A 14,246-nucleotide genomic window follows, 5' to 3' on the forward strand; every position below is an offset into this window, starting at 1 on the left:
GGGACTCGAGCCGGCGATCCTCTGGCACCCAACACAAGTCCCTACGGACTGATCTACTGCTGCCCCGCATGCACATATTAGTCCTCAAATAAAAACGTATATTTTAACAATGTTAAGCTCACACTGAAGTACTCATTTTTACTTAATGCCTTTACCTCTTACCGTTAAGAGATTTGACTTGAAATTGCTGCTGCTACATAAAACTTTAACCTTTACTTGGACTTGCAAAAAGTTCTGTCATCTTTGCAGTTTTTTTCTGACCTATCTCACCCTGTTTGTACAAATAGTCAAGGCAGATGGCTTTGTATTTATTGTCCGCTTCTGCAAATGCTTATTTATTGGAAGTCATGATATTAAGTTAACTTATTGCAATAAAAAAGTGTTGACTGACTTACAATATACTGAAAAATGATGCCTGTAAGAATTATCCTGAGTAAAGTGACTTGAAAAAGTTATTTTTTTGTGTCACTCTACGTAAAAGATCAACTGGGGTCCGTAGTTAACATACAATAAAGGTCTCAAAGTTAGCACACATATACATATTAGCAGAACACTGATTTAAAAAATAATAGTAATTTATTCACTAGAAAAACAAATCATTCAGTTTTTCCAGGGTTTTTATTCTGCATGGAATAATGTACATGGTTCTGTCACCTTTGAAGATTAAAAGTCTCTATTTCAGAACCTTGTAGAAGAGAAAATATATTATTTAAGTTTTAATACATGCTGGAAATTATTTTTATTTCAGTGGTTTGTTGGATTAAGAAGAGTTTGTGTTCATCAGTGTTTCTCACTCTGTCCCTCAAGGTTCACTGACTAGCCCGCTGATTTTTCAAAGTAGTGATGATGTATAAATGATTTACATATATAATTTAATACCAGCTGTTGTGTTTAGGCTGTACTAAGAAACATTTTTAAATCAACAATTGATACAATTAAACATTACATTTCTATGGAGTAAGAACGATCACTTCTCTGTATTTGAATTGTCAGAGTAAACACAATTTAAGCTTTTATTTGAAAGTTTAACAGTCGTCACTTACCTTTGGATTGAAGGTGGCAAAGAACTTGATATGAGGATGGAACTCTTCAGCAGCATCAGCAAATGCCTCAAAATCTGAAATTTTAATAGCATTCATGAAGTTGTTTCAGTTGATAATCCCCTGTACAAAGGACTGTATACATATGCATATCATATATGTAGCATTTGTGTGCTTAAAAAGCTCAAAGTTAAATCATGCTTGCTGAGCCTGATCCTACTTGCTAGATATGCTGTTATAAGCAATTACTTAGAGAAGCGACTGCAAAAATAAAATAAAACAGGTAATCAAGCTATCACAGTTCTTACGTTCTGACTTGTGACTCTTAAAGTAGCCCACCAATTTGATGTCCTCTTCGATGTTTTCGAAGCCTTTCAGTTCCCTACTATTGTCAATAATTTCCACTGGGTCCTCAAGAACCTATGGAGAGAACAAGGGTCAGGGAGGAAAACTGGGTAGAGGACTGGAAGCAGAGTCCAGTGTTAGATTCTCTGGGTCATCTCCCAAGAAAACAAACTGAGAATTATAGACTTGTTTTGCTGAAATAAAGCAGGCTATTAACTGGAAGATTATATCCTCACGAACATCATAGATGAATTCCACAAGAGTGTCTGCAGCAAGCTCCCCGTCATATTCTATGACTTCATCCTCTGTGAAGATGAAGATGCTGTCGGACTCATCAAGGCCTGGGGAAATTAGAAGCAGAATAAGGTGTTTAGTGTCAAGGTATATATTCTGGTTGTTAACAATCAGGCCTAATCAGTCTAGATTTATTTTCAAATGTATCATCTTTAAAACATGAGGCATTAAAGTGAAACAGAACTCATCCCAGCAGAAACTGAACTCTAGTAATAATGTTATTTTGAATGATTGAATTTTTTTAACATTCTGGCTTATTTTGCATTATGCTCATATAAGGTACAAGCAGAAAAGGAATATATATACCTAATTTCTTTGCTACAGCCTTGTCATGCTTTGCATCAAGGAGGCCGACGCCAATATCTTCATCGTCAAACTCATCTAGGACCTGGGCTACAAGCTGTAAAACAAAGACATACAACCCAAGACATTTTTATATATTATTTACTACACATCTCATGCTTATGTAAATGGGCTGTTAAATTAGTGCTTAGGACCTTGTTTGTGTTCCCTTTTTCACCTTTTTGATAAAGTTGTTTCACTCAGTAGTTTCATTACCATAAAAGCCTGCTTTTAGGAGTGCTGCTCATGCACTTTCTAAATCTGTATGAAACTTGAAACTCATGACTGACAGCTAGTTCAGCGAATGACAAGACCATATTCACAGCCTGACTGCTCTCAGGAAGTAGTTTGAGTGTTGTTGAAGTGTGTTTGGAGGGCATGCACACACGCGCACGCACACACACACACACACACACACACACACACACACACACACACACACACACACGCGCGCGCGCACGCACACACACACACACACACACACACACACACACACAAACACGGGTGCACGCTGCTGTCAGAGGTCTTGAGCAGCTGCTTTTATTGGCATAAATAGTTTAACTAACCAGGATGTCCAGAAGGCTGTCGTGTAAATAATTATTGGCATTAATTTCATTTGATTACAGTTCAGATGGGGGGAGCTTCTTCGAAAAGATTTTACTTTGTAAATATGCAGCAGGTAAGATATCTGAAATGTGTAAATGTGTTCAGACGACCATAGTTAAAAACACTTTAAACATGCATTGTTTAGGCCAATGTAATATATATCTGAAAGACCCTTTTTTGCATTTTATTATATATATATATATATATATATATATATATATATATAGATAGATAGATAGATAGATAGATAGATAGATAGATAGATAGATAGATAGATAGATAGATAGATAGATAGATAGATAGATAATTGATTTGTTTATTTAACTTTTAAATAAACAACAAATAATTAATAATGATAATTAATAATAATAATAATAATAATAATAATAATAATAAAGGCCCTGACATGAGTAAGGTTATGCTACCTAAAAATAAATAAGAAAAGGCACTTGTATCATTTTTCTGTAAAACTGTTGAAAAGTAGATATATTTCCTTTTAAAAGAAGAGATGTGCATTTGCAAATGTTTCATATCTTGACTTGAACATGAAATAAAATGAATTTGATCTTTTTTTGGCACAATATGAAAAATAGTTATTTGTTTTATTTCTGCATGTCCAAATGTAAAGTTGTCTTTAGGCCTCAGTGTTCAGAATGTGCATCTGCTGTGCTCTGCCTGGTGTCATTTCTTCAGAGTAACTGAAACTCTCCAACTAAACTAAACCAACAGCATCAGGATGGGGTTTCATTTCAGAGCTTGATATACTGCAAATTTTCTGAAAACAAAACATGCACAGCTGCACTACAGTAAAAGGAAAAGTGATGATGTTTGAAATAAAACCGGTTTCCACAAAGTGTGTCTAAAGTAGTATTGTGCTTCTGGTCTGGAGAAGACACGTACTTTATATTCCGAAAACAACAACCTATCTTTAACCAATGGAGAATCTTCCTTACTCTCATCACGTCATATATGTTTTAACTTTTACCAACCCCACAGAGCCTTGATCTGTGAAACTAAAAGCCCTTTGCTGTTGACTGTTACTAATATTAAATCTTCATCAAATGTAAATCCTACATTCATGAGGAGAAACACAAGCCTGCAGGGAGCTCCAGCAGCCACAAAAGCAGCTCAGGATAAATATAGCGCCAAAAGCCACACAGGGACTATTTTGGCGAGGTGGCAGTGATGCTCAGTGCAGTGGGATCCGCTGACGAGTACAGTACCGCAGATGTCAATCACGGTGGAGAGCTGAGCTGGCGCTCTTAGAGCCAGCGTCTCCAGAGCTGGCCTGCTGCCCTGAGACTGAGCCGCGACACTCCCATACACAGACACGGCAGGCTGCTGAGATGATGTGACATGCTGAGAAGATCAACATCTCGCTTTCTCTTCTCTTCTCTTATAAATGTTCAACTGTCTGTGATGAACAACATACAACTTACGCGTCAATTATTGGTCATTTATTTCAACATTCATTTGATGGTGGTCAATAAGGGGGCCAGACTCACTCCTTAATGTCTTCACAAAGACAACAGGCCTGCACGTCTCCTAAAGTTGAATAATGCAAGATAGCAACCTTAACTCTACACTCTGTGGTAATGTTGCCAACCGCATTTAATCATGGTTGATAACAAATTATATACAGTATATTTCACAAATCAGTCATCTCCTCTTATCTACAACTTTCAAAGAAGAAATTTGACAAATCACATCATATTTTCAAGAGTCATGTGTGTATTGTGTGTGCACTGATAAAACTTTACTTTGACATTCTTTTTTTGTCCAAAATCAAAATAGCTGATGGACTAGCTCTGAGTTTATGAAGCTTTGCACAGAACAATGATGTAATGCCTGTCTGTGAGGAATGTGAGGAAACTGCTGAGTGTACATGCTGAATTCATGAATGCACGCACGTACACAAACACACAGAAACTCACGCGCACACACACACACACACACACACACACACACACACACACACACACACAGTGCGTACATTGTGCGCAAGACAGAGTAAATAATATCTTTGCAACTGACAGCTATTTTCCACTTTGAAGCATCACTTTTTAGCACAGAAAATAGATCTCTTCTGCAAAATATCCTCTTTTACTTTTAATTAAAAAAAATCTAATTATGTTTTAGAATTTACATCAAACCAAAGTGACTCAACAGCACAAAATAGTCACACACTTTGTGTCTTTATTATATCTAATCTCTGCAGCCAGATTAACCAAAACACAATTTCCATGAGACTAACCAATCTGTAAACCAAACATATGTGTGCTTTGCATTTTGAATTCAACACCATAAACCCACCTCGAGGGCCAACTCCTCAATCTCAAACTGTCTCTGGGCGACGCGGCTGGATCCGGGATGGTCATGGTAGTACACCACCATGGCATCATACTTCTTCATCACAGACTTATAGTTCTTGGCGTTGAGTTCGTGGACACGGTCCTTGCCATCATACTCGGGGAAGTCCAAGCTCTCCTTGGCCAGTGATAGCCCACAAAACGACAGCAAGACCACCACAAACACCCAGCTCCACTTCATGGCTTCTCTCTCAGATAAGCTAATTTAATTTACAGTTTCAGAAATTAAATGTAGAGGGGTTAAAAAAAAAAAGTATTAAACTAAGGAGAACCCCTTCCAATCCGCGTCACCCAGAAGAGAGCAAGACCAACTCCTGCATCCACCTTATTAAAAACCTCACATGGGCAACTGGCAGAGGGGCGCAGGGTGCGATGGGGGCTGGGCTAAGTTTGACATAGGTGTAAGTGTGGGTGTCTATGTGGAGTGAAGCTGAGTTGGGGGGTTGCTGGGGTGACAGTTTTGTGTGTGCGTGCAAGCGTCAGTGTCTGTTGCAGACCTGTAAAAGTGGGTGGGGTGAGGAGATATGGACCAACCTGCTTTTGCTCTCCATCCAGACTGGGAAAAGAGTAGGATGAGGAAGTAGGTGGAGGGAGATTGTGCATAAGAGAGATAAAGAGATAGAGATGTGTGTGCCAGCCTGCTTTGCCCTAAACTGACTGATTAAAACAAAACGTATATGCTGGTTTTAGAGGTAGTCACAAATACACATTTAGCACAGATGGAGCTTTGGATCCCATCTAAAAATAATGGATGTAGGACAGAGAAGTACATATCAGGAGACGGTGCTGGTGTCTTATTAGCTTGTGCTGGCACAGACACAGCGCTAAAATGTGCTACAGGGTCACTCAGGGACAGTGAAGGAGTGAGGGGAGGAGAGAAGAAGAGAGGGTGGTGCACCTGCTGAGGATTCAGAGCGTAGGTGTCACTTAGCCCTGACTCAAGAAGAAAGTGAAACATAGAGTTTTACTGAGGGGCCATGTGGCAATTTTTGGGATTTCTTTCAGTCTGATGCTGCATAACATACAGTATACGTTTGTCCAGTATGCTGAAGATGATCACATGAGATATTACTTTACAAATCGAAAGGGAAGAGCTAAAGCTATAAATAAAAGCAGGCTACATGGTATCATATTACTTCATTTGACCCCACAAACGTACACAACACACCCATCTTTTCTGAGACAGAACATGCAGCCCACAGTAATAAATGAGAAAGATTACATTTAAAGGGAGAAGCAGATTATTGCACTGACTGTCTGTTTGTGTAAAAGTGATGGCAGAGGGACTATCGTGTGTGGTGTCAAAAAATATCAAACCACAACTTTACAATAAAACACATGATCGCATGGGACTCATATGATTGCATACAATGCCACAACATTTAATGCAATTTGTAAATAAAACGACCAGACACAACAGGATTCAAACAAAACATTAACGATAGGATAGGATACAATGGGATGTAGTGTGATACCATTCGATAACAAACAATATGATATAATATATGTCTATACAATATTAGATACAATGCTACACAGTAAGTTAGAAATTCAATACCAGAAATTATATGAATCAGAATGATGGGAAAATAATGATATGACAGGCTACAATGTGATGAGATGCAAATGAATAATATTGTTCCTGTAGGTGAATTTGTTTTGGACTCGAGTGCTGCACATGTAACTGCCTTGATAGAGCTCGAAATGTAACAACGACTCGAAAGATTTTTTAATAAAACCCAAAATGTAATATCTGTTCGATAATATAACAAAACGCTGAGTCCAAAGTGTCGTAAATTCTTGCCCATATTGTAACAAGTTGTTACATTGTTAGTAGAAAAACATTTTGCCTTCCCCATAATGTCATAACTGAACCAAAAAATTAACATTTTGGGTTTTGTTACATTTTTTACAACATTTCGAGTCATTGTTATATTTCGGGCTCTAACATGCCTTTAAGGGGGACACGTGTGTTTTGACAAGCGAAATATACTTTGTTAATAGAATTTGGGTTGTGGGATCTGGAAGGTCAATGTAATTTCCAATTTTCCAGATGGAAAAAAATGTTGTATGAACAATTGGATCAATAATAACATTATTTTAATCAGTCAATAGGCCTATTGTTGATGTGTTCAATTAGTAAGTTCTTAAATGATATATATGTGTTTTGATTTTCTCAGCTGGCCAAAACTTTCCAACATGTCTCGCCTTTTGGCAAAGTCCCAATCAATGATGTCACAGCAAGTGTCTTAACTTTCATTTTGTTAGAAATAACCTGCTGTGGCATCCACAGCTGAGGTACTGCCACAAGTAAGTTATTCTCATCAGCAAAGATTAACTTCAAAAGTCTAAACGTATCATCTCAAATACCTGGCTTAATCAAGAGAGCAGAAATCAGATGTAAATGTTTAAATATAGCTTGAAAATAATCTGGAATGGATGGGTTTTGTGAAGTCAAATTGTCTGCTGGGGAAATTGCCTTTGTTCAGCCTTTTGTAGCTAATGGCCAACTATATTGTTCATAACGCATCACAATGACATCCACTTATTCCTGTTTTCTGGACAGCACACATGTGTTTTTTCACTATAAAATCACATAAATGTCTTTGCTATCCTGAATTTACAAACATTTGTTGCACTGGATCTTTGACTGAGAATCAGAATCACAAAGGTGCCTTGTTTTTGTTGTAAATAAGAAAGATCATGAAAGTAGAAAGCCATACAAGATGCTGCGATCAGCTTGGATACTGGAAAGTGTATGATATATTGGATACTACTAACAGGAAATTATCAAGACTTGACTCCACACAATAAGACTTCTTAGACTCAGATGGCTCATGTTGATGAAAGTTTGAGATGAGAAGGCTCACTCACTGAGACATGAGTCAACATCACACTTGTGGTTCAGTGTCATGCTCAAACATAACTGCCAGACACTTCCAAAGGCTCTGCATATATTCAAAAGATATTATCATTATCAGGGTCGTACCACATTGACCGACCTAGACTACACTATGATGTCAAGGAGCCTGGAGTGAACAACAAGTTCTCCCAAACATCCTTACAGATATCAGGAAGAGCTGTTGACTCCCTCCAAGCTGTCCTTGGTGTCGAGACAGAGCTGAGCTGTATCAGATCTGCCTGCAGCCTGACATCAGGCACAGTGAATTCACATTACACATTAACTAAGTAATTACATAAATTCTATAACACTAACAGCTAATGCTTGGGTTTGACATTAGCTCATCATAATAGTCAAGTTTGTATTTATGTCATGGTGAAGCCGTTCTTTTTTTAATTTTTTTTCATTTATGTTGCACGTTTTACACTGTGAGTTGTACTTTACGTGTTTTGTATTGTCTAATCTGGACTCCGAGTCTGTAATCAAGTTTTGATTGATTAGTTATATTACATGCATTTGATTCTTACAGTTGTAGGCATACATGTATGTGTGCTGTATGAAATATCAAATAAAAACTTTACATCACTTCATAGTGATGTGTTGGTTTAAAGGGGTGTGGCGACATTGAAAAAGTGTGACGCATCCTCTTTCAGTGCAAGATTTATGCTCTCCAAAGAAATAAACTTATCAGGGATCTAGTCAGCAAACTGCCTTTACTATGCAGACTTTGGATATATGGATAACTGGGATAAGATGAAGAAACTTTTGTGATATAGTCCCAGCACATGCTGGTCTGTTTAAGAACATTTAAGAACCTGAGAAAGACTTTAACAATGGACACTAGAGAGCAGTAGTACACCGGTGATGCTGCCTCACCAAAGAAGAAGAAAAGAGGCTCGTGTAGTACTAATCCGTCCGCTGGGCGGCGCTAAAGAGCCGAGACATTTCATAATAACAGGACGAGGGACCTTTCGTAAATGTGTGACCTCTCTTCCCTGTTTCCCCCGTTTCAGTTTGATTGAATTTTTATTTTGTTGAAATAGGCCTAAAGTGACAGCACATGATAAAATAATGTGCCACTAAAGACAGACAAATAAACAATATACATACAGGCTACATACGGCATCACAAACACAAAATTAAAGTATACATTTTTTTGTCCAATATTTTCTCTGCTCTCCTGTCTTTCCGTCCATACAATTCAATTTAGTTCCTCCACTTTACTTTGAACTACTGTATTTTGACTATAAAAACAAAAACAAAAAAACGTGGTTGGTTCCTTTAAAGAGAGCTGTGTGCAGATCAGTCCAACAGGGTCAGTCTGCAGGAGAACACCAAAAACAGGCGGAAGAGGATTGTTATTGTACATTAGCTACAGAGCAAGGTGAGTTGCAGTAATAGTTTGTAGATACAATGAGAAGTAGCATAGATACTGTAGTCTACCATATTGTAAATGTCCTTTCTATGTTAGATTCAGGCTCTGTATCGATATTAGATAGCAGCCTGCATTGCCCAGTGCTATCCGCACGTCTGTTACTTAGACCGAAAAAGTATTGTAGTGTGATCTTATAGAGAGACAGTGGTTAATTATGTTGATCAGAAATGCCAGTAGTTAGTATTGATATCTGGATGGTTAGTATTGGTATCTAGATATCTGCCGAGCTGAACACTGTGTACTTATGTTGCACACGGTCTGTTTGATAACAAGGGAGAGCAGTGGAGTGCAGATGTTATCAAACGTGCCTGTTATTAAAAGATAAAGTGAAGCGGTATAAGTCACTGTCTGAAATACTGCTGTATTAATAATGTAAAGTAATGTAAACAGCAACCCTGCAAACATCCTGTGATAACAATCCTGTGATAATAATGTGTTAACGGACAAGTCCATACAATTGACAAGCTGGAAAGAAAATGATCTTAATGTTAACGTAAAATGATCAACTGTTTGATTTTTTTTTTATTCATTGAAAAAGAAAAACATGAGAGTATAGCAAAAAACCCTTTGTTAAATTGTTTCTATCACAGATGGCTTCAGCTCTGGCCAACAGAGCAATGGGAGCCATTGTGGGATCAGCTGTTGCCGATGCAGCAGGTAACAGTGGTGACAGTTTGTCATATATATATATATATATATATATATATATATATATATATATATATATATATATATATATATAATAACAGATTACCTTTATTGTCATTGAGCATTGTACTGCAACATGTTCTCTGTGTCTCCTGTAACAAAAGTAATGCTTGCAACATGCCCAGTATCAGTATAATGGATAATTGCATTTTCTATATTCATCAGTGCAACTCTCAGCAATGTTCGTCTGACCATATAAACATCACTTTTAGTTTTCATGTTGTATTATGTGTGAGCACCTTTACTGTACATGGGTAGCCGCTAAGCTAGCTGTATAAATCAAACTGAGCTAACACTCTCCTCCTGCAGCACAGCCCCTCCACTGGGTGTATGACCTGCAGAAGCTGCAGGGGATTCTGGCTCAGGATCCAAACCCCGAGTTCCGCTCTGAGTCCGCCAACCCTTTTTACAGGAGGCAGACTGGCCAGCAGAGCTGCTACGGAGACCAGGCCTTTGTCCTGCTCGAGTCCTTGTCTGAATGTGGAGGTAGAGGTCAAAACGTATTTGTCTTGTTGACCAATCAGACTGTGTCATCATGTTGACTTATACACCATCATCTGTGATTTATAGAAACACAACTACTCACAATGACGTCACAATGGTTGTTCACACTAATGCTTTTAATCAACTGTGTACTTCTCCTCATGTTGGCACTTTACTTACATGTAACACTTCCACATGGCTCCACTTTACAATAATAAGTCTCACACTGGTTCTGGACATGTCATAACCATCCACAACACATTTGCATGACCTCAACCCTTGACCCCCAAAACAAGAAATAAGTCCATTTGATCCTTATTGATAAAAAACTTGCAGTGCTTGAACAGTTTTTCTTCTGTAGCTGCTAACGCTGTGTGTATATAACTGTTACTGTAATTAGATAATCTTTACAACATCCAAGCAGTTTTATGCTGGTTCTCTTTGTATCAGGTTGGTAACTAAGATCATTTTTAAGGTCTTATTCTAGACAAAATATTATTCGTTTTCTTTCTTTGCCCACGTTTAATTTGGGAACCTTGTTTCATTAGGGCTGGATGTCGATGATCTGAGGCAGCGCACCCTAAAATTCTTTGGGCCAGGGTCAGAGTATGACACTCCTGTCAATGATCCTTACAGAGAGAGAGGAGGTAGGCAGCTATCTTTGATCTTCATATGTTTTTATGTAGAACAATGAATTTCTGTCTTTGCTCTGTGTAAGATGAACTTACTGATGTTATGTTTGTGGTTGTGCACACCAGGGCCGAGACCTCAGCTGCCCATCGAAGGACCATGGAGACAAGGGAGTTTGAAAGGCTTCCTGAAGAATGTGGACGCAGGCAAAGAGGAGACGGGTAACACAGCAGACATTAAATCAAAATACTGGATGCTTGTGTAAGGCAACAAACTCTTATGTGTGTGTTTCGTTCTCTCAAAACAGGCTGTGAGAGCGACTGTCAGATTGATGGAATAGCCAAACTGGCTCCTGTAGTGGCTTTTTATGCAGGGAAGCCTGACATGCTGGAGAAGGTGGAGCAGGCGGTCAGAGTCACCCAGAACAACGATGAATGTGTGGCAGAGACTCTTGCAGCTGCAAGGTCTGCATGTTTTATTGAGTATATCAACAAACTGTACCCATACTATTTTCACTTTCTCCTAGTTTTTTTGATAGATTGTATTTTGTCAAAATAAAATGCAATCGTTGCCCTATCTTCAGAGTTTAGACACCAGAAATTCCGTTCCAGTGGTTTACCAATTCCTAACACCTCAAAGTTGCATGCTCCTTTGACAGCTCAGTCTTACATAGTGTATCCTGTCTTTTCTCTCTTGTCATCTATCTAATATTAATCTAAAACAATGAATACTTTACCAAGTGGCACAAAAATTGAATCAATGCTGACACGCACACAATGCAATAATGATGCTAGATTGTCCTGTAAAGGAGACAAGTCTAAATTGTTGTTTGCTTCATTGTGATGTAATGCATGATAATCATAAATGTAACTTCCTTTTTAGTTGTTTGTTTAATTCCTAATGGCCGTTGTTCGTAGGTGTTGCACAGTATCAACATTTTAGATGTGAAGGAGCAGAAATATTGATCTATTTCTTCAACAAAAAAAGTAGAAAAAGACAAATGGAATATAATATAAAATGTACATTGGTTTGTTTCCCAGGATCCTGGAGCAGTTTATCCTGAATGGTCCCGATCCAAAAGCCTTGGACTCTGTGCTCGACCAGCTCAGTGACCCGAAGAGGAAGCAGCCGCAGGATCTGGACAAAGCAGTCATTGGTATGTGTGGCATGCAGCATTGTTGTAATTAAAATCATGGGACTGAGTCTTATGATTTATCTGTTTGCACTTACTGATTTAGTTTGAGGTAAATATAGTATATAAAATGTGCAATTCTGACCAGACTCTGATGTATCTAAATCATCTCTCTAAAAATAAAGTTAAAGTTGTTTTATATCATTTTAGAGTCTTAAAATATTTGTGTATTTATTGTATGCCAGTGCCTGTGAGTTTACTTTCTTTTTTCCTTTATTACAGCACACCTTCATCAGGTGAAGGAAAAACTGTCCATGTCTCCTCAGGAGCTGATCCCAGCTGTGTTTCCAAACACATGAGGTAACTTAAAAAACTCATCTGTTTAGTTTATTAGAACTTTAAATAAGCAATGATCGGTATTTTAGTACGATCTGTGGCACAGGCAAATATAATTTAGAATCAGAATCGTTTTTTTTATATTTAGAGGAATATTAAACAGCAGGAAGGACTCACTGGAACTAAAATGTGGTGCTGATGTTCCTGCAGGTTTGCCAGGTGCTTTCCAAGCAGCGCTGCATGGAGTCCTGACCGCCAAGCACTATGAGCAGGCAGTCAGAGACACCATGAGCTGCGGGGGATGCACCTGTAGCAGAGGATCCTTCATTGGAGCTTGTCTTGGGGCTCAGGTATGACCAGGCTATTCTATATCCACTATATTTGTAAGCGGAGGATATTTGTCTCATTTTTTGTAAATTGTTTTTTCACAGGTGGGTCTTCTGGGAATTCCAAGTTCCTGGACTTCCAAAACCCTGCGATACAATTTAGTGCTACAGCACGCTGAGAAGATTACCAAGCACCACCAATAGTTTGTCCCTCTTTTCTGGCAGGTTGATACTTTTTACCATCTGGAAAGGAAAAACTGTTGAGCTTTTACAGAACAGTGAATGAAGGTTTTTGTCTAAACTATTGAATGACAGGAGCTGGATGTTTTGTCTCTGTGTAAGTGAAACGTTTTTTTCTGAAATAAAGTCATTCTTAAAAAAAATAAACATTAAATGGAGAGTCTTTGTGCAACAGTAGTTTGAATTGGACCATGATGCAGCCTATATGTTGAATATTGAAGGTAAAGGTCATCATTATAATGACGACAAAAAGGAGTTGAGAGAAGATATTTAAAATAAAAAAACTTATCATTTTGTTCATTTAAACGAGTAGAACAAGATAAAATAAAGGCAAGGCAATTAAACGGTAAAAGTAAAATATTGTAGATTGTGGGAATTTAAGCCGGCCAAAATTGTTGTTAGAATCGCTCGCTGGCCACAATGTTTTTTTATATTTTACATAATTTTGTATGGAACCTTTTGTATGTTGACATCTTCAAAAATAACTTAAAAACCCAATCACTAATTACAGTGAGAAACTATGCGTTCTATTTTTTTTAATTATAGGGCTTTGTAGATCAGAATCAAAAGGTTCACAAAAGAAACCCTTTTAAAATCACATCAAATGATTTTTGTTCTTTTTTATCTGTTTTTTATTTGTTTTTCTCTGAATCAAGCCTGTAACGTGGTTAATGTTTTCCTAAAAGCTTTCTGTAGTTAAATAATAATAATAATACATTTAATTTGTAAGCGCTTTTACGAGAGCTCAAAGGCACTTTACATGTAAAAAAGAAATCACAGTAAACAGTTACAGTTAGCTCAGGTTATTAAATGATTTAGCAACAGTCCGCTTGTTTGTGAAAACTATGCAAAAGTTAATTTTGATAGTTAAAACAAAATGTGGAAAATGGTTACAAAGGGGGAAAAAAACATAAATTGTAATAACGCCCATCTCCTCACCAAACTACAATTTCTAGTTGGAACCATGTTTCTAACACAAACCATATAGGAGGTAATACAAGCCAAAAAACGACAAGAATAAATAGAGTTGCAGCTGCAGCTGCAGCTCTAAAGTTTGG

General features: G+C 37.7%; 2 protein-coding genes across 3 annotated transcripts in view; one reads left to right on the top strand and one right to left on the bottom strand.

Moving 5' to 3' along the window:
- The window catches only part of casq1a (calsequestrin 1a), a 9,815-nt gene extending 4,437 nt beyond the window's left edge, over positions 1-5,378 (bottom strand). Inside the window, exons 1-5 of the mRNA XM_079349237.1 lie at positions 4,941-5,378; positions 1,986-2,079; positions 1,626-1,726; positions 1,349-1,460; positions 1,044-1,117 (exon numbers count right to left, since the gene is read on the bottom strand). Coding sequence (XP_079205363.1) covers positions 1,044-1,117; positions 1,349-1,460; positions 1,626-1,726; positions 1,986-2,079; positions 4,941-5,177 — 618 coding nt within the window. The 5' untranslated portion in view covers positions 5,178-5,378. The remainder of the gene's footprint in view (positions 1-1,043; positions 1,118-1,348; positions 1,461-1,625; positions 1,727-1,985; positions 2,080-4,940) is intronic.
- Positions 5,379-8,804: 3,426 nt separating this feature from the next.
- Positions 8,805-13,344, top strand: LOC306827475 (crystallin J1A-like). Of its 2 annotated transcripts, XM_079349315.1 has the most exons (11): positions 8,805-8,871; positions 9,186-9,282; positions 9,924-9,990; positions 10,351-10,527; positions 11,073-11,171; positions 11,283-11,375; positions 11,462-11,618; positions 12,195-12,310; positions 12,569-12,646; positions 12,833-12,972; positions 13,054-13,344. In XM_079349315.1, exons 3-11 carry the CDS (start codon positions 9,924-9,926, stop codon positions 13,150-13,152), a joined length of 1,026 nt encoding a protein of 341 aa, XP_079205441.1. In that variant the 5' UTR covers positions 8,805-8,871; positions 9,186-9,282; the 3' UTR covers positions 13,153-13,344. The 2 variants fall into 2 exon arrangements, with proteins under 2 accessions (XP_079205441.1, XP_079205440.1); XM_079349314.1 differs by lacking the exon at positions 8,805-8,871 and having other exon boundaries at positions 9,044-9,282.
- The last annotated feature ends 902 nt before the right edge of the window (positions 13,345-14,246 follow it).

Source organism: Symphodus melops, assembly GCF_947650265.1.
Source record: "Symphodus melops genome assembly, chromosome: 7".
In the NCBI taxonomy this organism is placed as follows: domain Eukaryota; kingdom Metazoa; phylum Chordata; class Actinopteri; order Labriformes; family Labridae; genus Symphodus; species Symphodus melops.